The following is a 26,644-nucleotide window of genomic DNA, read 5'->3' as shown; positions in this document are numbered from 1 at the left end:
GTAATTTTCTTTTTCTGCAGGTATCTTTTCTCTACCTCAGCTCTCGCAGCCCATGTGGGTACCGCTCCCCTAGGTCGCAGAGGCTTGAGTTGTCGGGCCCTCTCCCCCGTCCAATTCCACGGTACCACTCCCCGGTTGGCACGCGGGGCTGAATTTTCCTGGGCACCCCTATTCACCCTGCGGTACCACCCCAAAGGGTCGCAAGGGGCATACAGCAGGGACTGGACCTCCGCAGCGCATCTGGAGTTTTTGGATGGGGCCCGCAACGCTGCTACATTTAGGGGCTTCCACCCCAATGGCGTCCAACTTCCCGCCTTCTTCAGCCTGCTTCCAGGTGCCCGCAGCCATTCCTTCGCTGAGCGGAGCACACAGGAGCATGTGCAGAGTCTCAGCCTGCACACTGGACAGCGCGCCGCGGATCAGGTAGGACCCCTACCTTCTCCCCCCCTCGGACGGCTGCAGAAATTGAGGCCCCGGTCTGGGCCTACTCGCCGGACTCCCCCGCTGCGTCCGTGGAGCTCCCTGCCGGCTCCGAGGTCGGGCGGCCCCGCATCGCTGCTGCGCCGCCGCCGCTTGCGGCCGGGTCCGCCGGCGCTGCCCCTGTACCTTTTAACAGCGCCTCCTGAGGTTGGCTCCGCCGGCGCTGCATCTGTCCGCAACGGCACCTCCGCTCGGCCACTGTCCTCGGTCCCCCAGGCCCCGTCCTCGGCGTGCCCAGGCCGCATCCCGCACGGCGCGCCGAGGATCCTCTCCGCCGCCGCCTGCGGTCGGGTCCGCCGGCGCGGCCTCTGCCCGCGACGGTCCCTCTGCTTGGGCCCCGTCCTCGGCGTGCCCAGGCCGCATCCCGCACGGCGCGCCGAGGATCCTCCCCGCCGCCGCCTGCGGCCGGGTCCGCCGGCGCGGCCTCTGCCCGCGACGGTGCCTCTGCTTGGGCCCCGTCCTCGGCGTGCCCAGGCCGCATCCCGCACAGCGCGCCGAGGATCCTCTCCGCCGCCGCTGCGGCCGGGTCCGCCGGCGCAGCCTCTGTCCGCCCCGGCACCTCCAAAATTTAGCCCCCGGCTTCGGCCCTGTCCTCGGCGTCCCCAGGCCCGCCTCCCGCACGTCGCTATTGGACGCCGGCCTCTCCGTTCCCGCCCTCCGCCGTGCTCCAGGCATCACTTGGGGGGTGGGGGATATTTTTTTCCCGCTCACAGCGTCCATTTTAAATAAAGAGAGAAAGGGAAAAAAAAAAAAAAAAAAAAAAAAAAAAAGAATGGGAATTTATTCCAGACTACTAGTCTGGGTTTACTGAGGCCTCAGCATCACCTTATTTTTCCAAGGGAGAGACTGAAACGCACTTTTCTTAGTGGATATTTTTTATTTTAGGTCGATTTTTATTAAAAATTTTACATACATGAGTTTTTTGCACCTTAACTCCTACAGTACTTTCGGGCACTTGTTTTGTTTCACCTTTTTTATATCGCGCTCCCAGCTTGAGTTTTTAGTTTAGTCCCCTCCGGCGGGTTAATGCCCTGTCTCAGGTCATAGATCCCCTCGCCGCCGTCCCTCGGCTTCGCGCGCATGCGCTGCGTCCCCGGCCAATACTCGGTTATACCTTCCATAGGTCTAGCGCAATCCCCTTGGGGAGGTGAGTCTCGTACCAGGGACCTTTCCTATGCTAGAAGCGGACCCGACAGGTCTCGTCTTTTGTGGCCCCCCTGTTTTCCACCTTATTCCCCAGGTCCAGACTGCTTTTTCTCCGGCAGTCTTCCGACCTCTCGGGTGATGGCCCAGGCTTTCCACCTCTGCTGGACTCCGAGCAGGACCTGGATGTTTTGGCGCATGTCTAAAGGCCTGCTGGAATTGGTGAGTCAGGCCGTAAGGCTACGGACAGCCCCCTTATCTCCATGCACGCAGGTCCCCCTTAAGTCATTTGGAGCGGACCCTGCTCAGACGACATCCAGAGCTCGCTGAGTTACCGCGTGCTCACAGTCAACTGCCATACACGACGTTTACCAGCGGTAAGTCTAGTCATCGTCTTTATTCCCTTCTACAAAAAGGGGTCTCGGTGAGAATGGGCAGGCCACACTGGAGTCGCTGAGTGATCACAGACAACAACCAGACACGGCGTTTACCTGCGGTAAGTCGTGTTATTGTCATTATCATTCCCCCAGAGGGCTCTGGAGAGAGGGGGCATGGCACCTTGCAGACAGGAAGGTGCGGGCCCCTGCGGGTTTTCAGTGGACATCCAGTTCGCCGTGTGACTGCGTGAGCACGGATATTCCTCGGACACAATTTGTACCAGCGGTAAGTCCCTTATATTGTCTTACCCCTTCTCGTAGAGGGCTCCGTGATGAAGGGGCACTCTACCCTGTACTTCACCCGCCTGGGTTCCTCCTGGCTTCTCGTCCCTATCGTGACGCTCCGCAGGGCCTCCACGGTCACTCTACGCAGAGGTCCGCGCTCCACCTATGCCGATCCAGGACTGGTTATCAGCTTCTGTGAGTACCCTCTCTTTACAAAATCTGGTGTCTCCCCGCTACACGGCCTGAGCCTCTAACATCAGGGTACCTACTCGTCGAGAGCTCTGACTCGGGATCAGGAACGCAGATTCGACATCTAGGAAGTCGCTGACTTCCTTTCCGGCTCTCGGGATCGCCCTTTCGGAGATAGGCGAGTCCAGTTTATCCCCTAGGCTACGTCAGGGTAGACTGGCTACGTAAGGGAAGGGTACATCCCTTTCCCGGCATCGGCTCTGATGCACCAGGACTCGTTCCCTCACGTTAGGTTCGTCAGGGAACCTTTATCCCTACAACAGCCATCTCCGCTTTGCGTGGCTGCGGACCGTCCCAGCTTTCTAAGAGTGCTTGCAGGGATCACGATCCCTACGCATCCCCAGGCTCTCTCTGCCCAGGAACGACCGGGAGACCCAGAGTCTCCCTTCCAGTACCCTCGCCTTGAGGTTTAGACCATCATCATCACTTTTCGCTACTAGGGTAGCTGAGCTACAGGAAGGAGTCCTCCCAGACCCGGCCCGGTCCATCACTCCTCAGGCACGGTATTCGAGCCGTTCAAGGGTTGCTACTCCTCACGCAGGAGCAGTTTCCCTCCTGGCATAGGGTCCTGCGGCTCTTTGCCTCCCGCTCCCATTTTTTCCCTTCGGTTTTTTGCTATGCGAGTCCTCGACAGCATGTGGCGGTGTTAGCGATGGTGCACATACCAGATTTCATCCCGGACTCTCCAACGGAACACACTGAAGAGCGGGGACAGGAAGGCTCCGTCTTCGAGGGTGACCGGCCAATTTCCTCCTAGATGACCAATCTTCCTAATCATCCCTGGGAAGATTCCCTTTCCTCCTCTGGAGCTTGTTATCAACCGTCACCAGTCTCCCGTACTAGAGTATGCTACCACACCATTCCTCGGCACGGTCCCGAGGGACACCCCTAGAGTGTCGTCTCCCCTTCAGCATTCCGGACTCGGAGCCATTCGGTTAGCCCGGTTACAATTTCTTCTCTGGGTTGTATTGTCCAGTCAGGTTCCAGTCGGACCATGCCACAGCAGTGATGCGCATCATCCACCAGGAAGACGCAAAGAGCGTCATGGCAAGTGAAGAGGCCAAGAGGTTCTTGCTCTGGGACAGGCTCTTTCATTCGCTAATCTCGGCAGCACATCCCGAGCGTGGCCGATTTCCGCGGTACGATAGGTCTCGCGTAGGGAAAGGACTCCAACAGGGATATCAACAGCCAGATCTCTGGCGAAGGAAGACCTACAGTCGTGACTTTTTGGCCTTCCGATCCAACTCTCAAGTCAATGGTGCGTCGAGTACGCCACCTGCTCTGGACTAGAGGACGACGCCCAAGCCCGGTCGTGTTGCCTGTTCAGGCTCTCGTGCATCTTCCCGCTGCGTTCCATGTTCTCGAGGGTTCTCAAGAAGGACCTAGGCAGGCGATAGCTCGGGAGTGGCCCAGGCGAGCATACCTTCGCATAACTTACTCATCTCCTCGCAGATGCCCCGTGGCTTCTTCCAGACCGCCAGATTCTTCCGTGTCGGGGCCCCTCTAGTCTACCAGGACTCAGGAGTCCCAGGTTCCATGGCCTCACCAGTGGATCCCGGGTGCTGGCTTGGTCAGGTCTGTGAACAAAATGATGGCAGACATTGAGGAGGGCATGGAATCCAGTTCCCTCGAAGATTTATTTCCACGTGGAAAGAGCTCCCCCGGTGGTGTGAGGACCGCATCTTCAGAGACTTTTCACTTTCCGTCAATCAGGGCCTTCGCTCAGAGAAACGTCCATCTGGCTCGGCGTTTTTCATCGTTCACTAGAAAAGTGGGACCATAATCCAGTGATGAGTTTGCTCAAGGTACCCCTTTTTTCCCTGCTCCCACCTGTTTTGATAGGTGGGCTCCTTGTGGCCATCTGGTTGTTATAGACGGCATCAGGGCGGACAGCCCTCTCGTAGTCTTTTCTCCCCCTTTTTCCGCTCCGCCAGCAGGATAAGGGGGGGGTTCCAGCCAGAACCCTTCGTTTCTGTCCGAGACACCTCGGCTTTCCTTCCAGAAGAGGTCTTTAGGTTTCGTTTTTGTCGGTTCTAGGCTCCCCTCTCAGCCTGAAAGAGGCATAGTTCGTTCTAGGGCTGGTACGAGCCCTCAGTCTTTCGTGTCGGCAGGACACCATTTTTTTGTCGGTTACACCGGCTGTCAGTCCATCCTTCCGCCCTTTCCCAAGAAGCATAGGCCAGCGCAAAGGGCCTGAATATCACATGGATCCTTTCCTCCATATGTGAAGACTATCGCATGAAGGTCGGACTTCCGCCGCGGTCTACCGAGCAAGGGGCACCCTTGCACGATTGGGCTCCGGACGTCGGTCAACCAGGTCCTCTGGTCCACCACCCGATCTAGTCGGCGTACCTTTGCTAGTTTCTAACAGGTTCTCACTCAAGCTTCGGCAGAGGCCAGTCTTGGTGCAAGGTTTGCGGGTGGCAGTGGCACACCTGTAACAACGTAGGCGCTTGTAGGTCCGGGTCAGCCCGGCAAGGGGAAGCGACTTCCTTCCTATCTCCGGTGATGGTTTTCTTCCCACCCAGGGACTGCTTTTGGACGTCCCATGGTCCTGTGTCCCCCAATGAAACGACAGAGAAAGTAGGATTTTTGTGTACTCACTGTAAAATCTCTTTCTCTTAGTCTTCATTGGGGGACACAGCACCCACCCTGCTTGTGTTTTTTCGTTATATATGACATGCCTGTTTCCCCAGTGCCCACATTCCCAGGTCACTGGTCACACGACTGTTCGTCATAGTTTTTTACCTTGTTTTTTATCCAGGATTGTTTGGCTCTCCTCCTACTGCTTGTGCACTAAACTGATTGAGCCCGCCTCCGGCTCAGGGGTTATACTGCTGGGGAGGAGCTAACTTTTTCTGTTTACTTAGTGTCAGCCTCCTAGTGACAGCAGCATAACCCATGGTCCTGTGTCCCCCAATGAAGACTAAGAGAAAGAGATTTTACGGTGAGTACACAAAAATCCTACTTTTGCAAAGTAGAATGGGCAAACATTTCAGCATCTGTATGAGCAAAGCTGGTAGAGACATTACCCAAAAGACTTGTGGTAGTAATTGCCTCAAAAGGTGGTCCGATAGAGTATTGACTCAGGAGGGCTAAATACAAATGAACGCTGCAATTTTCAATATTAGATTTTTTAAATATTTAGAAATCCATGTATCTTTCTGTTACACTTCAGAAATACTTGCTAAGGCTATGTGTGCACACTGAGTTAGAGTTTTCTGTTTTTAAATGTTTTTATTGTTTTTTCCACTGTTGTTTATTCTTGTTGACTAATAAATTAATTATACTTTATCTTAGTGATCCCAAATGTCTTACACGCCTCTTTCTCTTCTTCTTTATAAACGTTTTATTTTGACAATCAATTAAAATATAATGAAAATCCTACTAAAATATCACGATTTTGGTAAAAGAAATATAGCAATGAGTAGGGACAGAGAAAAGTGATAATGAGAAAACAGGTTTATGTGTTATAGATTGGTACTGCTGAATGTAATAATCAATAAGGCTCCAATTCATCAAGACCAATATTTTTCATACCATTATTGATGAGGGGGCGTGCTGAAGTCTGATGCTCCTATTCATTAAAGGGAATCTTCAGCAGGTTTTTGCTATGTAATCTGAAGACAGTGTACCGCCCTGGGGCTCGGCCGGCTGATCCGTGCTCGTCGGTGGGTGGCTCGAGCTCTCCACGGACCCGGGGGCCACGTCGCTCTGAAAGGGGGTTGGCGCTACACGTAGGGACTTTGGTGGGGAGGTCCACGGCCGGAGCTGCGGTGGTTTGCAGGGGATTTAAGTTCATGACGCCACCCACGGGTTGTGGTGAATGGATGGACACCACCGCTGCCTTTGACTAGGCTCCCGGGGACGGTGATGCACAGCTTGGTGTTGACCCCCTCCGTGGGTAGGGGGGATGATGGTCCCGAGGGCCCGAGGGAGGTGCTGAGGCGAGGGGACGGATGCGTGCTAGGGTGTCGGTGCGGTGCGGTGCGCGGCCCGAAGGCACTGTTGTACTCACTATGAGAAAACACGCTGAAGTCTCTGGTAAACCAAACAAGATGGTGAATGGTGCCCGCAGCCGGCTGCAGTTTCCCCTTAACAGGTTGGTGGTTTCCGCTTTTCTCCTGCACCTCTCTTGTGTGAAAGTTATGACTCCTATGCTTAAGCAACGGTAGTCCGCTCCCCGGTTTGCTGTGTGTTGGGAGAGCCTTGTTTTCCCACAGACGCTGGCCCCTTGGGTCTCTATGCCTTGGCGGTGGGTTTACCCTAATCGTTGGGCTGTTGTCTTCAGTCGGGTCTTGTGTGGGAAAGGTCCTAAAGTCCAGTCCTCAATCAGTTGATTCAACTTAGCCCAGTTGTTTCTGGGCCTCATACTGGGTCTGAGTACCCCTCCTGGTGCTCCGGTTTCCAATCGGTTCCCCGGTTCGGTACCGGCGGGCCACTGCCTGTCCCCGGTCCCTACGGTTCCACCGGCTGTAATCCCAGCTCCTGCAGGTGGCCACCACCGTCTGCCTCTTTGCTAGAGGTGAGTGGGCTCCAACCCAGACACCTGGTATAGACTTTGGCAGGCCTGAGAAAAGGTCTGCCCTTGAACTTGACTCCACTCCACTCCACTGTCAAGACTAGACTACAACTCACTGTTTTTCCCGCCTCCGGGCCTGTGAACTCCTCAGTGGGCTGAGCTAACCACCTGGCTCCGCCCCCTGGTGTGAACATCAAACCCAGAGGGTGGTGATAAAGGTTTGTAGCTTGGCTGCTGTCACCTTTTTAGGAGAGGGGGTGTGTGTGCATGGGACTACCTGGGACGACCTGACTAGTCCAGGGCGTCACAACAGCATTCTGCAAGGGTAAAAAAAGAGAATTCAGAGATGCCTATCTTGTCAAGGTCCAATCTGTTGGTTATTTGCTATGTTTGTTTAAACAGCAGGACCTTTATCATTGCAGACTATAATGTCACACACACAGCGGTTCACCCCTCCTCTGACACCTCACTGTCAATGTACAATCTTTATTGAGAGCCTGGTGTGGGAGGGGGCAGCTCTCAGCTCTGCTGCATGTTAATTCTAAAAATTCCGATTGTGTCAAAACAGCAGCACTCAGTAATCTAAGTGATACATTGTTGGACACAGGATCTCTTTGCCTACATCATGCTGCTCTTAGAAAAAGTAGCAAAAACCTGCTGACAGATTTCCTTCACGACGTGCACACCTTCTCATGAATCAGGAGCATCTCACAAGTGGCTGGCGCCTCCGTGCGCTGCGCCACAAATCTTACCCAAGTTGGTGACTTAAGTAAGAGATTTGGCATAAGGAATGCCGCATCTAGTCATGAATTTACCACTTTATTGCAGCTGTGGAAAAATGGTGTGAAAGCACCATCCTTTAGTTGCGCCAAAATTTAGCAACTTTTCAAAGCATTTTACACCAGAGTTCTGGAGTAGAAGCTTTGATGAATGTTGCCGAAAGTCTCCAAGAGGAGCATAGTCTACAATATATTTTTTTTCTCAGATGGATTAAGAAACAGAGTGAAAAATGAATGCAGCATGGTGTCTATTTGTTATCAATATTTGACTTGCATTAAAAATTCTAAGTCTCCCCCCACCCCCAAATGACATATTTTAATAGAGCCTTATATTTTCATATATATGCTGTATATTTTTTAGGTTCTAGGACCAGCGCTACGCCGGAAACATCCACATCTTGGGTATGACCCAGCCAAATACTTTATCTCTCAAGTGAAATCCTATCTGCGAATAATAGTTTGTATTTCTCCAAACCACGAACTTCTGCAGACTGCCTCACGGTAAGCCTAACATTTGGGTTTATATAGATATTAAATTTGCCTAAAAGCCGTGGACACATTCGACTATAATTTTGATTCCTTCCTTGAAAGTTTCAGATTAATCTCTTGTGAGACTGGTTCTTTCTGTAATATAGGATAGATGTGAGCTCTGTGTTTCCAGGCTACTGAAATCTCCATGTACAGCTTCTTTCCTGCATTTATTTTTGTCTTCATGTGTTTTCAGTCCATTTGTATTGACTGTTTTCTCTACCCTCCCTGAGACTGTAGATACTTTCTCCCTTGTCTTCGCTTGATATAGTTGTACAAACCATTCTCTACTGCTATTTCTAACAATGAAACAAGACAGTGGGAGAACAGAGAGAGCCATCAGGACAAAGTCAAGGAGCTCTGATGGATTTGTAACATTTTTGCAAACTACTTAGCTAGACAATGGCCAAAAAGGCACTCCGCAAAAACAAAACTGTAGAAAAAAAATTAATAAAGACTATTTCAAAAGTTATTCAACTTTACATTAATGAAGCAAATTAACATAAAAAGTGTTATCTGGGTATATAATATTAATAACCTCTGCCTGAGATAGGTCATCAATATCAAATCACTGGGGTCCAACATTCGGCACCCCCATAGAACAGTTGTAAATATTAGCGGCGGACCCCAGTAAATATTGAATGCAGCTTTACTATGTTGCTCCATTCAGTATGTAGTGGCCACTGCCAAGTACTGCAGAACAGCGCCTGTTTCTTTGAATAGGAGATGTTCAGTACCTTGCAATGGCCGCTGCACATTTAACAGCTGTGCTGTTGAAAAAAGAAAAAAGCATCAGCCTACCTTAACACTGCTAGAAAATCAAGCCCATATCAATGCACTGAGATTCTGGGGTGCCACACACATGATAATGAAATACAAAATAATGGAGGAGAAAAAAAATCCAGCATCGGATCCTGGTCCATGGAAATTTAAAAGTCCATTTTGTTTGAAATATTAAAAATCACATATTAAAAACATAGACGGTGACCCTAAAAGCTGCTTTACATGCAGCAACATCGTGATAGTACCCGCCCCCGTCGTTTGTGTGTCACGGGCAAATCGCTGCCCGTGGCACACAATATCGCTAGTACCCGTCACTCATACTTACCTACCTAACGACGTCGCTGTGGCCGGCAAACTGCCTCTTTTCTAAGGGGGGGCAGTTCATGCGGCGTCACAGCGACGTCACACGGCAGGCGTCCAATAGAAGCGTAGGGGCGGAGAGCAGCCGAATGAACGTCCCGCCCACCTCGTTGCCGGAGGACGCAGGTAAGATGTTGTTCCTCGTTCCTGTGGTGTCACACGTAGCGATGTGTGCTGCCTCAGGAACGATGAACAACCTGCGTCCAGCACCATCAACAATATTTGGGATTTGAACGACGTGTCAACGATCAATGATTAGGTGAGTATTTTTGATCGATAGCGGTCGCTCATATGTGTCACATGCAACAACGTTGCTAACAAGGCCGGATGTGCGTCACGACTTCCGTGACCCCAACGACATCTCGTTAGCGATGTCGTTGCGTGTAAAGCGGCCTTAAGTGTATTGCAAGCAGGTGCAAAGATGCAACGGTGCAGACAACAAAGAAACAGTGGTAATTGAACCAACCATGCTTTATTCACTTTATACAGATTAGAAAATGGTGCCTTGAGCATGAGATAAGGGAATGGCACAATAGGTGACAATAAAACTTATTATGTTACAATATATAATATAACAATACAGATATATGTGATATATACACAAGACTATTTACACATTATTATCCTACTTCTTAAATTAGATAACGGTCACCATCACCAATATCTTATTCCTAAGTGCCCAAACAAGAAGGCACCAGTATAACTCTAAACAACTCTAAACAAATATCTAAACAACTCTAAACAGCACATAAGCCCTAAGTGGAGTTTATGGCAATACCCACTAGGCCGAAGTCCAATTTAATGGATAGTACTCTCACACAGTATGCCAACTGCCTTCGTTCTTTGAAGCGCAGCCTCAGTCCTCACTTAGTACCGTACTTCTGTAGAAGAAAGCCATGGACCCCATAGGGGGGAGGGGCGACATGACCAGAGGGAAGGGAGGGAGTGAGGGGTTAATAAAGTGAATTAAAGGGCATTATGGGCCCTTTTAGGGGATTGGTGGAATAGGGTCACTGTAGGGTGGGGAGGGGGCTAGTATATAAACTATAGGGGAGGGGTCTTACCTTCCTTGTGACTCCGGACAGCAAAGGATTCCGACCTGACCAACGGCATGGCGGACCTCCAGGAGCTGGACAGGATGATCCGATCAGCGATGGCGGTGCACGGGGCCCAGGCAGTGCAGTCCCACTTCAGGGCTGCCTGGGTTCCCCCGTCGGCACCTGCCCCTTGTCCCCCCCTCGGCCGCGGGTGGCGTTCCAGGCCCACCCCCACCCCCATCAGGTATTCCCCGGGCGCAGGGGGGGGCAAGGAGGCCCAGTGAGAGCCCCCCTCGGGACCCTCCGCGGCGGGGCGGGCAGCGGCTGCTTCCAGCGTCTGCCCCGGCCGCAGGGAGGAATCTCCGGCGAGGCCGCGGCGGCCGCAAAGGGGGCATGGCCAGCCCGGGGCCTTCTTCTGATGTCGGGCCTCGGGCTGGAGTGAGGAGCCCAGCGGCGTCTCCCGGCCGGGAGCGAGCCCGGCGACGATCTGAGGCCAGCGGCGGCCTGGACGGAGGCGGGCCCGGCCTGGGGCCTACTTCCGGTCCCAGGCCTCGGGCTCCATTAAACAGGCCAGCGGCAGCCCGGGACCGGGGGGCGTGCCCAGCGGAGATCGGAGACTTCGGGAGGGGGCGTGCCCAGCCTGGGGCCTGCTCCTGGTGACGGGCACCCTGCGGTGGGACACGGCCCTGCGGCAGCTTCCAACTGGGAGCGGGCCCGGCAGTCGGATGAGGCCAGCAGTACCCCCCGTGGGTGGCGGGGGGGCTGGGCGCAGGCAGTCAGCGGGGGGACCGGTGTGTGCAGGCGGCACCCGGATACCCGTGAGGCTGCGGGGAGCAAGGGGGGACGGCAGGAGCCCTGCGGTTCCCGCCAGGTCCCTCAGGTCAGTACTGCGCCCGGCAGCAGCGGTCTCCCCCTCCCGGGGAGGACCCAGCGGGATGCCACGGTTGGGGCCCCTGGAGGGCTGGAGGCGACGGTGGGGAGCCCCCTGAGCTCAGGGAGAGGCTCCTCCAGGAAGAGGATTCGGTCAGCGGCGGCCCGGGGGACAGGACGGTCTCGCGGGCTGTCGCCGCACAGGAAGAGACGGATGCCCACCGCCAGTGCCCACGCGGTGGCCCTGGAGGGCGGCCGTGGTGGAGGGGATGCATCGGCTGCGTCCTCTGGAGCTGGAATGGTGGAGGACGACTACAGCGAGGAAGAGGAGGGAGCCCTCAGGTCGGGGGACGAATCTGACGAGCAGATGGCGGAGGACGTCACGGTACCAATTTCCATTTCTGCGCCACGGTCGGGTGAGCTAGCCGTGGATTCGGCATTGCTTGCGGCGCGGGGTGCTAGTTTTGGGGAGGTGGCTGCGGGCACGGCAGCGCCAGGGGGGGCAGCATTGCTTAGTCAGTTGCTGGGTTTGTTGCAGGGTTCAGCGCGCGCGCCGGCGGCAGCAGCGGCCTGGACGGGTCGGCGGTGGATGGCGCAGCGTCGGTCAGCAGCGAGGCGGCGCCGGTAGGGACGGGTGCGGTTGGTGGAGTAGGGGAGCCCGCGGGTTAAACAGCGGTAGAAAAAGAAAAGGGGGATGCGGTGGTGCGTTGGATGATAGGGCCAAGTTTACGTGTGCTTTGAGGGACAGTTAGGGGCTCACCTCAAGAAGGAGGTGAGGGCCAAGATTTGGAAGGGGGAGTGTGTGAAGATATTTTCCCTGCTACCCCTGAAAATTTTTTAATCTGGACAAGGTGAAGCCGACCGGCTCCAAGAAGGAAAGGGAAGAGGAAGAAAAACGCCGTTATAGGCTCATTCCTCGTTCCCTTTTTCCATTTGGCTGCAGGCGTTCGCAATTTTGGCAAGTGTAATAGGGGAAAAGGAGCCGGGGCACTGCTCGGCTCTGTTTGATTATCTGGATGCAATTGGGGAGGCGTATCGCACGTACGGGGGCTTGTCATGGCTGCGGTATGATGAGCAGTTTAGGCAGCGGAAGGCGTTGCGGCCCGGCATGCGGTGGGACCATAAGGACTTTCCTTATGGATGCGTTTAATGGCGGCCCCAAGCCAGCCCTTTCGTGGCGGCGCCGGGGGAACGGGAGCCGGGCCCTTGGGTACCCAGAAAAAGGGATTGTGCTGGCAATTTAACGAAGGCCAGTGCAAATTTGGTGCAGCATGCAGGTTCAAGCATGAGTGCTCCGGCTGCTGGGGGGGGACATAGTTTTTTCCAAATGTTTTAAAAAAGGGAAAGGCAAGGCTGGGGACGGGTTTGGTAAAAGGGAGGACGCCGGTGAAAATAAGGGCGATGGCGCCGTTTTTAAATAGGTATCCGGACGGGGCAGCGGTGTCATTTTTGCGGTTTGGTTTTATACGGTTTTCAGATTCCGTCGGCGGTTGAGGCATTGCCTCCGGTTTGTCGTACTTTACGGTCGGCAAGGGACCACCCTATGGTTGTGGGTGGGACGTTGGGGACAGAGGTTGAGTTGGGCAGGATGGGGGGTCCATTTGAGAGCCCGCTGTGCAGTAATTTGGTGGTGTCCCCGTCGGGGGTGGTGCCAAAGAAGGAGCCGAATAAATTTCGGCTCATCCATCATCTTTCATTTCCGGAGGGGTCGTCAGTGAATGATGGCATCGCGCCAGAATTGTCGGCAGTGTAATACGTCTCGCTTGACAAAGCGCTGGACTTGGTATGGGCGGCAGGACGCGGTGCATTGATGGCAAAGGTGGATGTAGAATCGGCGTTTCGTTTGCTGCCGGTGCATCCGGAGAGCCAGCACCTTCTGGGTTGCTGGTGGGTGATGAGTTTATGTTGATCGTTGTTTGCCTATGGGCTGTTCAATTTCTTGTTTGTATTTTGAGGCGTTTAGTTCCTTTGTTGAGTGGGTGGTGCGGGACGTGTCTGGCTTGTCCTCCATTATCCACTATTCTAGATGATTTTCTTGGTGTCGGTCCGGCGGGATCCATGGTTTGCGCTGGCTCGTTGTTCACCTGACAGAGAGTGGCGGATAGCTTTGGGACCCCTTTGGCACAGGGTAAATCGGAGGGGCCGGCGCCGGTTATGCGTTTTTTTTTGGGGATTGAGATTGACTCTTTGGCTATGGAATGCAGACTGCCGGAGGGGAAGATGGTGGACTTGTGGTGCGTGGTAGCAGCAATGCTGGCAGCACGGAAAGTGCGGCTGAAGGTGGTGCAGTCTTTGCTCGGGAAGTTGAACTTTGCGTGCAGGATTATACCAATGGGGCGGGTGTTCGCCAGGATATTGGCTGCAGCTATGGCAGGCGTACGGCCCCCGGCACACTTTGTGCGGGTCACGTGGGAGATCAAGGGGGATTTTCTGGTTTGGGATGTTTCTTGCACCGTTTTAACGGCCGAGCCTTGTGGTTGAAGAAGGTGGTGCCCAATGGTGCGCTGGAACTGTACAGGAACGCGGCCGGGTCGGCGGGTTTCGTCGCCCCCCCTTTTTTCAGGGACATTGGTACGTTGTGAGGTGGCCTGAGGAATGGCGACAGGTTGGTCTGGTAAGGGATCTGGCCTTGCTTTAGTTATTTCCGATCGCGGTGGCGGTGGAGTTGTGGGGGTCGCAATTTTCGGGACGTAAAGTGTGCTATCACTGCGATCATCAGGCGGTTGTGCATGCGATAAACAGCTTGTCAGTAAAGTCCGGACCGGTAGTGGCTTATCTGCGGCATTTGGTGCTCCAGTGTTTACTGTGGAGCGTTCATGTGGTTGCGAAACATGTGGTGGGGGTTGATAACGGGGTGGCGGACGCTTTATCTCGTTTTCAGTTCCACAGGTTGCGGGAGTTAATGCCGGGGGCGGACGAGATCGGAGTAGTGTGTCCAGAGGACTTGTGGAGCCTGGTGAGGCATTGATTGTGGGTTTAATTAGGAATTCGGTGAGTGGCAGGAGATGCTGGGAGTTGTGTTTGGTGACGGGCGACCAAATTACTTGTTGGCGCTACTGGCATTGGTGAGCGAGGATGTCAGGGCTGGGAAGTCAGCATCAGCAATGATACTTAGGGTGGCGGCTGTGGCCTTTTTTGGTTGAAGGTCAGGGGTGAGTGGGGCGTGTCGCGGGATTTCGGGTGCGGCAGGCCTTGAAGGGTTTCTTCGTAAAGGGGCGAAGGAGCGGGACACTACGCGGCCCATTTCTTTGGTTTTGTTACGGCGAAGGGCGAATGGTGGATGGTTTGCGGGAAATTTGGGTCTCAGTTTCTGAGAGGGTGCTTTTGAAACGGCTTTTGTGTTAGCCTTTTTTGGGGCGTTGGTGAGCCCTTCCAGGTTCAGGGGGGGTGGTCTGATGTTGTGGCAGTGGTGGGACGGAGAGTAGAGTGTCAGCTTAAGCGGTCCAAAAAACAGACCAGATGGGTCGAGGCAGGTTGGTTGTGATGTACGCGGTGCACGGGGATGAGTTGTGCCCGGTGCAGATGGTGAGGAAGTTTTGCGGCTGGGGGGCGGTCTTCCGGGCCCGCTGTTACGGCACGTAGATGGGTCTTGGTTGTCTCTTTTCCAGTTTGTGGCCGTGCTGAGGAGTTGTTTGCGCTGTGCGGGGGAATGCCCGGGAGATTACGGGTCTCATTCCTTCAGGATCGGGGCAGCTGTGGAGGCTTCGCGTTGGGGCCTGGGTGATGACATGGTGAGACGAATCGGTTGGTGGGAGTCTTATCGTTTTCGGGGTTAGGTGCGCCCACAGTTGTTGTCCCAGTGAGTACTTTATAGAGTGGTTGGTTGTGGCTTTGTTGGGGTTCCTTGCTGCAAATTGGAGTTGGTGGGGTTTTGTTTTATTAAAGTTGTTTCTTTGGTTGTAGGAATCTGCCTGATATGGATTCTGGGGCACTCCTTCGTGTTTTGGGGGGCCCGTCGGGCCGACACTCGCCCGAATGGTCGGCAGTTGGGTGTGGACAGATCGCTTGCGTTGGTCAAGTGGTTCGGTGTGCGGGGCATAGAATGGAGCAGGGTTGTGACGGAGTTTGGATACTATTGCAGGGTGGATAGACCTCCGAACGTGTTGGTTTTTGCACGTGGGGGGGAAATGACTTGGGAGCGCGGGCATCACGTGATTTGATCTGGGACATCAAGATGGATCTATTGCATTTATGGACCAGGTATCCGGGTTTGATAGTGGTATGGTCGGATATTGTGGCCACATTGGTGTGGAGGGGGGCACGGGCAGTTGAGAAGCTTAATCGCGCCCGGGCTCAAGTGAACAGGGTGGTTGCGCATTTCGTGCGGAGAAACAGCGGTATTGTAGTGCGACATGCGGATCTGGAGTCGCCGAAGTGGCAGTTTCGGAGGGGTGATGGGGTTCACCTTAATGAGATTGGGTTCTGATCTATGGGCCTCGGGTTTGCGTGATGGTGGAGCAAGCCTTGGGTGTGTGGCGGGTCCAGGCCACGTAAGGTGTCACGTGTCCTGTCCTGTGGCGGGGGTAGGTCTGGTCCAGAGGCGGTTGTAAGGGATTGGTGGCTGGACTGAGAGGCACTGTCTTGGTATGGTGTCTCCGGGTTCCGGTAAATTGCAGGCACGGGGTTCTGCAAAGTTTGGGGGGTATTAATCCACGGGGTGATTAATACCTCATCTCTGGGTCGGAGTGTTGCGGCCAGGGATATTGGTGGAGGAAGTGGTTTCTGGACCGGGCCTACATGGGGTTACATGTACAGTTATTATTTATGTGTTACCTATTATTGGTTTGGGGTCGCCCGTTGGACGGCGCCCCCTTGTGTTAGAATGTTAATAATAGGTAATAAAGGCTGCTGTGGCCAATTTGTTTAACCAAGTCGCATGCAGTCGGTGTATTATTTATTAGGTTAAGTTGGGTATACTAACCATCACGACCGGAGAATCCTTCCTCAGTGGTCAAGAAAGCCATGGACCCCATAGGGGGGAGGGGCGACATGACCAGAGGGAAGGGAGGGAGTGAGGGGTTAATAAAGTGAATTAAAGGGCATTATGGGCCCTTTTAGGGGATTGGTGGAATAGGGTCACTGTAGGGTGGGGAGGGGGCTAGTATATAAACTATAGGGGAGGGGTCTTACCTTCCTTGTGACTCCGGACAGCAAAGGATTCCTGCCCACCCGCCCTTGTGTTTTGCGAGTTCGTTTGGCTATGTTTTGGTTTGTTTTTAAAAAAAAAACAAAAAAAAAACAAAGAAAACAAAATGAGAAACTGGAATGATGCAGTTTAAAAAAAAAAAAAAAGGAATACAGGTTAGAAAGAGTCGTATGTTCTGTCGCAGCAGCGGGGGTAGGTCTGGTCCAGAGGCGGTTGTAAGGGATTGGTGGCTGGACTGAGAGGCACTGTCTTGGTATGGTGTCTCCAGGTTCCGGTAAATTGCAGGCACGGGGTTCTGCAAAGTTTGGGGGGTATTAATCCACGGGGTGATTAATACCTCATCTCTGGGTCGGAGTGTTGCGGCCAGGGATATTGGTGGAGGAAGTAGTTTCTGGACCGGGCCTACATGGGGTTACATGTACAGTTATTATTTATGTGTTACCTATTATTGGTTTGGGGTCGCCCGTTGGACGGCGCCCCCTTGTGTTAGAATGTTAATAATAGGTAATAAAGGCTGCTGTGGCCAATTTGTTTAACCAAGTCGCATGCAGTCGGTGTATTATTTATTAGGTTAAGTTGGGTATACTAACCATCACGACCGGAGAATCCTTCCTCAGTGGTCATGAAGTAATGGCTCACAAATACAGTCCTCCAACACAGCTGGGATATTGCTTGAATCAGATTATAGATCTTTCTAGGGAATTGGTCTCAATCCTCCTCAGGATCTGGTCACGGCCTTCCTTGGGCACTGGTCACGGTCCTTCTCGGGCACTGGTCACGGTCCTCCTCATTCACTGGTCACAAAACCGTCCTGCCACAGGTGCCAACTCTACCCCTTCTTTGCCTGGCTGAGTTTTTATATTTTGTAACTGTGCCACAACTTTCCCCTGACCTGGTGTCTTTTCCTCTCTGCTCCCTAGGGGACGATTACTGCAATCTTCAGTTCCTATTATTCTTATTCTCTCCGCCTTCTCGAGTCTTACCAATTTTGGTCAGCAGATGGCAACGCTTACTTCCAGACATTCGATTTTAGCAGTATTGTGAATGTTTCTTCACTACTGCTTTCCCTTACACATCTCCATTCATTGCTTACATTTAGCCACTGACTGAGCTGCTAGCAGCTGATTGGTGAGGTTGCAGGGGGTTGGACCCCCACCAATCTGATACTGATGACCTATCCTAAGGATAGGTATTCTATATCATATGTTTGGACAACTCCATTATTATTATACTGTGCATTATTTTGCACCATAGTGTTAAGGCCGCTTTACATGCTGCGATCTCGCTAGCGTGCGTACCCGCCCCCATCGTTTGTGCGTCACGGGCAAATCGCTGCCCGTGGCGCACAAAATCGCGCAGACCCATCACACTACTTACCTGCCTAGCGACATTGCTGTGACCGGCGAACCGCCTCCTTTCTAAGGGGGCGGTTCGTTCGGTGTCACAGCAACGTCACTAAGTGGCCAACCAATCAAAGCAGAGGGGTAGAGATGAGCGGGACGAACATCCCGCCCACCTCCTTCCTTCCTCATTGGGGGCCGTTGCAGGTAAGGTGAGGTTCCTCGTTCCTGCGGTGTCACACATAGCGATGTGTGCTGCCGCAGGAACGACGAACAACATCGTACCTGCAGCAGCAACGATAATTGGGAATAGGGGGGCCATGTCACCGATTTGCAATTTTGCACATTTTTGTGACGCTTCAAAATCGCTCATAGGTGTCACACGCAATGACATCGCTAACGCGTCCAGATATGCGTCACAAATCTCGTGACCCCAACGACATCGCTTTAGCGATGTCGTAACATGTAAAGCGGCCTTTCGAGTAGTGTACCCTGGCAATCATGTATTCCATGATTTTGTATGAATTTAAAACAAATGACCAAATATTTAAATATGCAAATTGCTTCTTCAGAAAAGAAGAAGACTTGAACTTTAGTGCCACCTACACTTTGCACTGACGAGGGGTAATACCCCGAAATATGATGCAAATATAGATTCTGGTTTAGTTTTTATCCTAAGTCATATGGCAAGGCTCATTAAAGGGTCAATATTCACTTTTAGGATTTCTACTTCCAATAGGTGGCACCAGAGTTCAAGTCCTCTTCCTCTATAAAGAGGCAAGTTGCATATTTCATTTCCCAGAGGAGAATGCAAGGTGTTTAAGTCGCCTCATACTGGCATGCCACTCTCCACAAGGAGAAACCTTACCCCTTAAAGTAATTAAGGGCACCAGAGTGTATGTGGCTATACACTGAATAGGAAATAACACCTGCATCAAGTTGGTACTTTACATATTCTATGGTGTTAATATTTTTACATTTACGCACATATTCTTTACAGAAAATATCCTGGATTCTTAACCGGGTGCCAGCTAATTTGGATTGACAGCTGGTCACAAGATGTTATTAACAGGGAAGCCAAACATTACATAATGCAGCACAGGATTATGGAAACCCACACAGAAGAAACACGGTACAACTGCTGTCCATGTGTTATTGTAAAGAGATCAGTATTCATGGAACATGCTCTGTATTATTCATATACCTTTGTATGGAACAGATTCTGTTTCAATGACAAGACATTTTTAATGATCGGAAATAAAGCTTAAAAAAAACGAAAACATGTTTACTTCACTAATTCTTATTTTCCATTGTGTTTTCAGTGACAATGTAGCAAGAGCTATTACCTTGATTCATAGTTATATGCTCCATGTAAATGACCAGGTTCCATGGACGGGAACCAGTGATGGCAGCATATTTTCCAAGACAGCAAATGATTCTAGACAGAGCAACTGTACAATCAAAGATGTGGGTCCTGCTCAATTTCCGTACTGTAAAGATATTATTCAGGTATAGACCATAAAGCTGATATTTGGCTCTACAGATGAGGATATGCTGGCAAAAGTCTGAAGGCCACATATCTGGCCGTTAAGAACTGGTCATACATTTCTTCTGCAGGGCAAACTGTGGTATTATATGGAGCCCATTCCAGTAGACAACCAGTGAATATGTTACATACTGGTGCTGGACCCTCCAGAGCAGGAGGAGTTAATAGGGGAAATTCTGATTACACATTCCCTTTAAGAATATTTAATGTAGAGTTAGGGGTACTTTGCACGCTGCGACATCGCTACTGCGATCTCATCGGGGTCAAATCGAAAGTGACGCACATCCGGTGCCGGTAACGACGTCGCAACGTGTAAAGCCTAGATGCGCCGATAAACGATCGCAAAAACATCGTAAATCGGTGATCTGTGTAGTGTCGGTCATTTTCATAATGTCGCACCAATAGGAGATACGATGTCGTTCCTCGTTCCTGCGGCAGCACACATCGCTGTGTGTGAAGCCGCAGGAGCGAGGAACATCTTACCTGCCTCCAGCGGCTATGCGGAAGAAAGGAGGTGGGCGGGATGTTTACATCCCGCTCATCTCCGCCCCTCTGCTTCTATTGGCCGCCTGCTGTGTGACGTCACTATGACGCCGCTCGACCCGCCCCCTTAGGAAGGAGGCGGGTCGCCGGCCAGAGCGACGTCGCAGGGCAGGTAAGTGCGTGTGAAGCTGCCGTAGCGATAATGTTCTCTACGGCAGCTATCACAAGATATCGCATGTGCGACGGGGGCAGATACTATCGCGCTCAACATCGCAAGCATCGGCTAGCGATGTCGCAGCATGCAAAGTACCCCTTAGTGCTATAGATGTGATTGGTGTGAAGGTTTCTGTACTTGTTACATTTTCTTTTAGTTACCAATTATATTTCACTTTTATATCAGTTTACAATGACACAATCGCCTATTAGGCCGATTATAATTACTAAAATTTTTCCTTATAATTTCATTTTTATATAAAACTACTGTTAGCCAAGTTAAAGGGGTTATCCAGGGCTTTTTAATTTTTACATAGTAGTAGTTAGCATCTACCTACCTATTCTATTCAGTGCTGGTTCAGAGCGGTCACTAACTGCTCTTGCCATCAATTCAGCTGCTCCACATCAACCAACTATTCTTCCGAGCTGAGCTGCTTTGTCGACAGGATGTGACTGCTGATGTCATATTGACAGACTGACAGCTCCAGCAGTTATGCAGTGGTAGCCAGCTGTCAATCAGCATGACATCAGCAGTAATGCTCTGTCAACAGAGCAGAGTGGAAGAGAAGAAGATGCTGTGCCAACATGACATCAGCAGAAGTTGCTCTGTGCAGGCAGAGATCTGCACTTGGCAAAACAGGCAGATATTTAGCAACTACTTGACTGTTAAGGGCCCTTTACACGCTGCAACATCGCTAGCGATGTCGCTAGCGATCGCACCCGTCATTTGTGCGTCATGGGCAAATCGATGCCTGTGGCGGACAAAATCGGCAGTACGCATCACACATACTTACCTTCCTAGCGACGTCGCTGTGGGCGGTGAACAACCTCTTTTTTAAGGGGGAGGTTCGTGCGCCGTCACAGCGATGTCACACAGCAACCCACCAATAGAAGCGGAGGGGCGGAGACCAGCCGCATTAACAACACGCTCACCTCGTTGCCGGAGGACGCAGGAACGCTGTTGTTCGTTGTTCCCGGGGTGTCACACGTAGCAATGTGTGCTGCCTTAGGAATGACGAACAACCTGCGTCCAGCACCAGCAACGACATTTGGGAAAGGAACGACGTGTCAACGATCAACGATTAGGTGAGTATTTTTGATCATTAGCGGTTGCTCGTCGGTGTTACATGCAACAACGTCGCTAACGAGGCCGGATGTGCGTCACGAATTCCGTGATCCCAACAATATCTCGTTAGCGATGTTGTTGCGTGTGAAGCGGCCTTTAGTTCTTAGGCCCACAGTAAAAAAATGACATAGTCATAGATAACCCCCTTTAATGAGTTTGTGAAAAGGATTGAAATCATGACAAAGTAAAAAAGAAAAAAACTGCTGCTTCTGCTGCCCTCTTTATCCTATAAATAACTGCTTCCTAGTATTGGAGGCAACATTTATTAGATTGTGATATATCTGAGCTCTGTTTATACAATCTGCCATGATATCAATTCAATACAATGCAGTAATAAAACTTAAACCTTAAAGGGGTTTCCAGGATTATCATGTTTTTTCAGTTAAGAGTGCTTTACACGCTGCGACATCGCTAACGATATATCGTCGGGGTCACGATGTTTGTGACGCACATCCAGCGTCGTTAGCGACATCGCAGCATGTGACACCAAGGAGCGACGATCAACGATCGCAAAAACATCAAAAATCGTTGATCGTTGACACGTCGCTCTTTTTCATAATATCGTTGGTGGTGCATGCCGCTGGTTGTTCATCGTTCCTGCGGCATCACACATCGCTATGTGTGACACCACAGGAACGACAAACATCTCCTTACCTGCGTCCACCGGCAATGAGGAAGGAAGGAGGTGGGCGGCATGTTCCTGCCGCTCATCTCCTCCCCTCCTCTGCTATTGGGCGGTCGCTTTTTGACGCCACTGTGACGCCGAACGAACCGCCCCCTTAGAAAGGAGGCTGTTTGCCGGTCACAGCGACGTCGCTAGACAAGTAAGTACGTGTGCCGGGTGTTAGCAATGTTGTGCGCCACCGGCAGCTATTTGCCCGTGACGCACAACCGGCAGGGACGGGTACACTCACTAGCGATATTGATAGCGATATTGCAGCGTGTAAAGTGCCCTTTAGGTTTTTACTGCTCCAAAACGAGGTATCTTGTAATTACCATTGTGTTAGGATTTGCTGCCAAAATCCTCATCTTGGCACACATTATGTTACCGTCCTCGACAAATGTTTAATCTACTTCCTGTAACTTCCCCAAAGTCCTGCCTTGTCTTCCACTGTGGTATTTGTTCCCATTTTCACAACTTATATCCCTTTGACAGACAGTTTGAAAAGTAGTTAAAGAGGTTGTCCACTACTTTAAGATTGATGGCCTATCCTGAGGATAGGTCACCAATGTCTGATCATCCGGGATCCGACATCTGGCACCCCCTCTGATTGGTTGTTGTTCTCAGTGCCGGCAGCGACAGCAATCAGCTGGAAATGCTCAGCTCCGGAGCTCCGCTGCCTTACGAATAGCGGCCGCGGCCAGGTACTGCAAATACAATTCCTATTGATTTGAATAGCAGACGGATGTGCAGTATCCGGCCATGAGCATTATCAGAAGAAGGGGCAGCTCTGGAACTGAGCATTTCCAGCTGCCTGCTGCCGCCACTGACACCGAGAACAGCTGATCAGTGGGAATGCTGTGTTGGACCCCAGACGATCAGACATTGATGCCCTATCCTAAGGATAGGCCATGAATGTAAAAGTAGTGGCCAACCTCTTTAAGGGTACATCTATCAACTCCCAGTAATAATTGTTTGATGGGGTTGGGTCATCAATATTGGAATTGAGCTTCAATTAAACATATCCAGCGCTCTGCTGTTCCTCTCTCCACACTGTTTACTTCCAGCTTCTGCTGCTAGAACTGATAGAGAACAATTGGGGTGCCTAGTGTCAGAGACCCAAATGTCTGATATTGATGACCTATTCCAAGGATCTGTCATTATCATTAATACAAAAGTACTGGACAACTCTTTAATGTTTCACTAACATGAAGAAATTAGGGTATAAGGGGTTTGTAGTAGTCTAGAAATGTTTCATATGAATTAACATCTACACTATATGCATTTTTGTCATTTAGGAAAAACTCAAGCTTTTACTATCAAAAGATGCATTAATGACAGACAACTATTTTGTTGGTCCCAGCATATTACACATGTTCTTGGATAACTTTAAATCCATTTTCCTAAAGAAAATGGAAGAACAACACAACACAAATAATCGGCTGAAGTAAGTACTGATTTTGTTCTTGCTTGGTAATGGTGACCATGTGGCACTTGGTTTTAACGTAATAATTTTTTAGATGCAAAATACTAAACCTCACTGTTTATATAACTCAGAGGTGCAGAATGCGTGGCTCAGGGTCCACATAGAGGTCCCCATGCCACTTTGTTTGGTTTTCAATCTTCTGTATACAGTAGGTTTCATGTAAAAGGGAAGAAGTACTAGTAGCACAGTACTCAACAGCAGGAATGGGAAAGTACCCATATCTGAGTCTTTCATACATCAAGAGACTTGTGCTTCTTGACCCGTTTACCACTCCAACTAGGCATATGCGGGTTAGTGTGGTGGTTGTGTATATGTGCAGCTCTAACTGTTCTATTTTAGCCTTCAGTTAGTCACGCCAAAATACTTATACTACCGTGTTTCCCCGAAAGTAAGACCCTGTCTTACATTAATTTTACCCCAAAAAGTCCCACCCTGTCTTACTTTCAGGGGAGGTCTTACATTAGCCGAAAAAAAATGACAATTTCTTTTTAACCAATAAATTAACATTTATTGACATGCTGAAGAGTCGGTCATCACCAAACAGTAGAATAAAACAAATGTAGCGTATCAAGAATATCTTGTTACTACCGTATTACCGTATGACGGTATTTCCATGTATAACATGTAAAACAACGAACTAACAACAACAAACAGTCTGAATGAGTTATACCCCATGACAGTGCCGTATCCCACTGCACATAGCCCCATACCCCATAACAGTGCCGTATCCCACTGCACATAGCCCCATACCCCATAACAGTGCCGTATCCCACTGCACATAGCCCCATACCCCATAACAGTGCCGTATCCCACTGCACACAGCCCCATACCCCATAACAGTGCCGTTCCCACTGCACACAGCCCCACACCCCATAACAGTGCCGTATCCCACTGCACACAGCCCCATACCCTATACAGTACATGTTTCCCTACTTGGTTTTTAAATGCTGGACGTTTTCCTCTGCGGTGCGGCTGTGGGTGCGGAAGGCCTGTGCTGCAGGGAACGCTGTGCCAATCAGCAGGGAAACAGCGGTGACATGGGGCTGGGGCGGCCAATTACAGCCCGAGCTGCTGGGCCAATCAGCGCTCGAGCCGGGGGCCGGCTGTGACGTGGGGAGCAGGGGCGGCCAATGAGCTGTTGAGCTGGGCGGATTGCGGGGTTAACACGGCGAGTTAACCCCATGAGCGCTGGACCCGCCCAGCTGCACCTGAGGACACCTCTGGAGCCTGGGGACCCAATGGGGGACAGCGGCGGCCCAAAGGTAAGGGCTTTACATTTCACAGCGGCCCCCCAACCCTGCCTTACATTCGGGGGGGTCCTACTTTCGGGGAAACACGGTATTAGTTGCATAAGATAACTGTGGCCTGTGTAGTCGATGCTGTGTCCCGTGATGCACTGAGGAGAGAGCGTTGCCCAAGCTTGGAAGCTACTGAAACAGATGGCCTACTTTCCATACTTGCAGAAATTTGATAAAAACAAACTTGCATGGCACCAATGGACCCCACACGACTAATTAAGGGTTAAAGGAATTGTTTAATTTAGCCAGCTCTTACAACCCGTATAGCCTTCAATGGAGAGAGTTACATGTGTGCAGGGTCTCCTCCTCTGTACAGTACTGATTTGGGGGAAAGAATACCCTCATTATCCAGATATGTAGGAGTCCTGATAGTACAATCTGCATCTCAATACTTACTTTTTTTTTTTTTTTTAAATCTTAATAAGTAGTTTTTCTATAAACATTTGGATTTCAACAGGCATGCACTTGACACACTTGCTAATACAAGAATGGATACAAGGAAAACTCAAGAAAGCATTGGTGGTCTTGAAGAGAAATACAAGGAATCACAAATCATAGTTTCAGATATTTTAGACAAACTTATTACAAAGACTTCCATGTTGGAGCAGCTTAAAGCTGTTTTAGGTAAGCCTTTTCAATAGTACTTTTGAAAATTACCTCCATAATATAAGGATTTTATAATTGCAGTATTGACACAACTAAAATCTCTTTAAGGCCCCTATCACACGTCCATGTCTCCGGTACGTGTTTGGTCCGTTTCCTCACGTGCCGGAGACACGGGCACACGTAGACCCATTAAAATCAATTGGTCTGCGCACACGTGAGTGTTTTGCTATGGACCGTGTGTATGTGTGGAGCATACATGTGCCCGTGTGCTCCACACGTAGACATGTCCATTTTTTCCGGCATCACAAGAGTCACGGGCCGCACAAGGACCGCACGGATGTGATCCGTGTGACACACACCGGAGAAATTACACGTGTTGGTAAAAAAAATCAATACTCACCTGTCCCCAGTGCTGCAGTCTCTGCCGCTGCTGTCACTCGCTTCCGACCCCCGCTCATTATACTCATCGCATATTCACTCCATTGTGGGCCGGAAGCAACAGCAGCAGGGAGTCGGCAGGACCGGAGACTGTAGATCAGCACCACGGACAGCAACACCAGGGACAGGTGAGCAGAAAGTTCCCGATCCCCAAGTGTTATCACAGATAACACACGGAGAACACACGTTGTGCCATAAAAACGGCACACGGAGGGCAATACGCACTTTTGACACGTCCGTGAAAATTGTGCGTGATTTTCACGGACGTGTGAAAGGGGCCTTAATCTGATTCATTAGCCAAGGTGTTTTTTAACTTTTGAGAAGTAGGAGAAAACGTATCCTATAGATCAGCCATAGCCAAAGTCTTGTTTCCAGTTTGACCAATTCGTATCTCATAATAAACCCATATTTTGCATATGAATTTTATTTATTTATTTTTGTTCATATTTGTCTAAAATAGGAGATTTCTAGGCAGAAATTGTGGATACCTGTGTAGAACTGGATGAGATTTAAATGTTCTACTGTTTGGGATTTAAATGCTCAGAGATATACTGATAATAGGCAGCGTCGTAGGGAATGTCCTTTTAAACAGTGTTTTTTTTCCATGACGGAAGGCATCTGAGTCTACTAACCGGTCCGGGACCGAAAGCCCGGCGAGGTACAGGACCCTAGGTTGGGGAGTAGCTTCAGGCAACCTGGCAATTAACCTGCGGAGGATAGTGACTTTATGGACTGTCCTCAAGAAGCTCAGAGATCAGGGGCACTAGCGCAACGGGGGGATTCGGGCTTTCCAACCCAAGCAGTGCACAGAAATCCTAAGCGTGAGTCCTTGAGAGCACAGCTCCACTACAAACAGTAGGGAGCGGGGCCTGGACAGATTTACGCCAA

General features: G+C 50.9%; 1 protein-coding gene across 1 annotated transcript in view; it reads left to right on the top strand.

The window, feature by feature from the left end:
- LOC142297246 (dynein axonemal heavy chain 5-like) overlaps window positions 1–26,644 on the top strand; it is a 460,910-nt gene that overhangs the window by 326,540 nt on the left and 107,726 nt on the right. Inside the window, exons 70-74 of the mRNA XM_075341502.1 lie at window positions 8,197–8,336; window positions 18,900–19,031; window positions 19,222–19,408; window positions 23,227–23,375; window positions 25,170–25,336. Of these exons, the coding sequence (XP_075197617.1) occupies window positions 8,197–8,336; window positions 18,900–19,031; window positions 19,222–19,408; window positions 23,227–23,375; window positions 25,170–25,336 (775 nt within the window). The remainder of the gene's footprint in view (window positions 1–8,196; window positions 8,337–18,899; window positions 19,032–19,221; window positions 19,409–23,226; window positions 23,376–25,169; window positions 25,337–26,644) is intronic.

The sequence above is a fragment of the Anomaloglossus baeobatrachus genome, chromosome 3 (assembly GCF_048569485.1).
Source record: "Anomaloglossus baeobatrachus isolate aAnoBae1 chromosome 3, aAnoBae1.hap1, whole genome shotgun sequence".
In the NCBI taxonomy this organism is placed as follows: Eukaryota; Metazoa; Chordata; class Amphibia; order Anura; family Aromobatidae; genus Anomaloglossus; species Anomaloglossus baeobatrachus.
The sequence above is the reverse complement of the archived record's forward strand: the minus strand, read 5'-3'. Positions and strand labels throughout refer to the sequence as shown.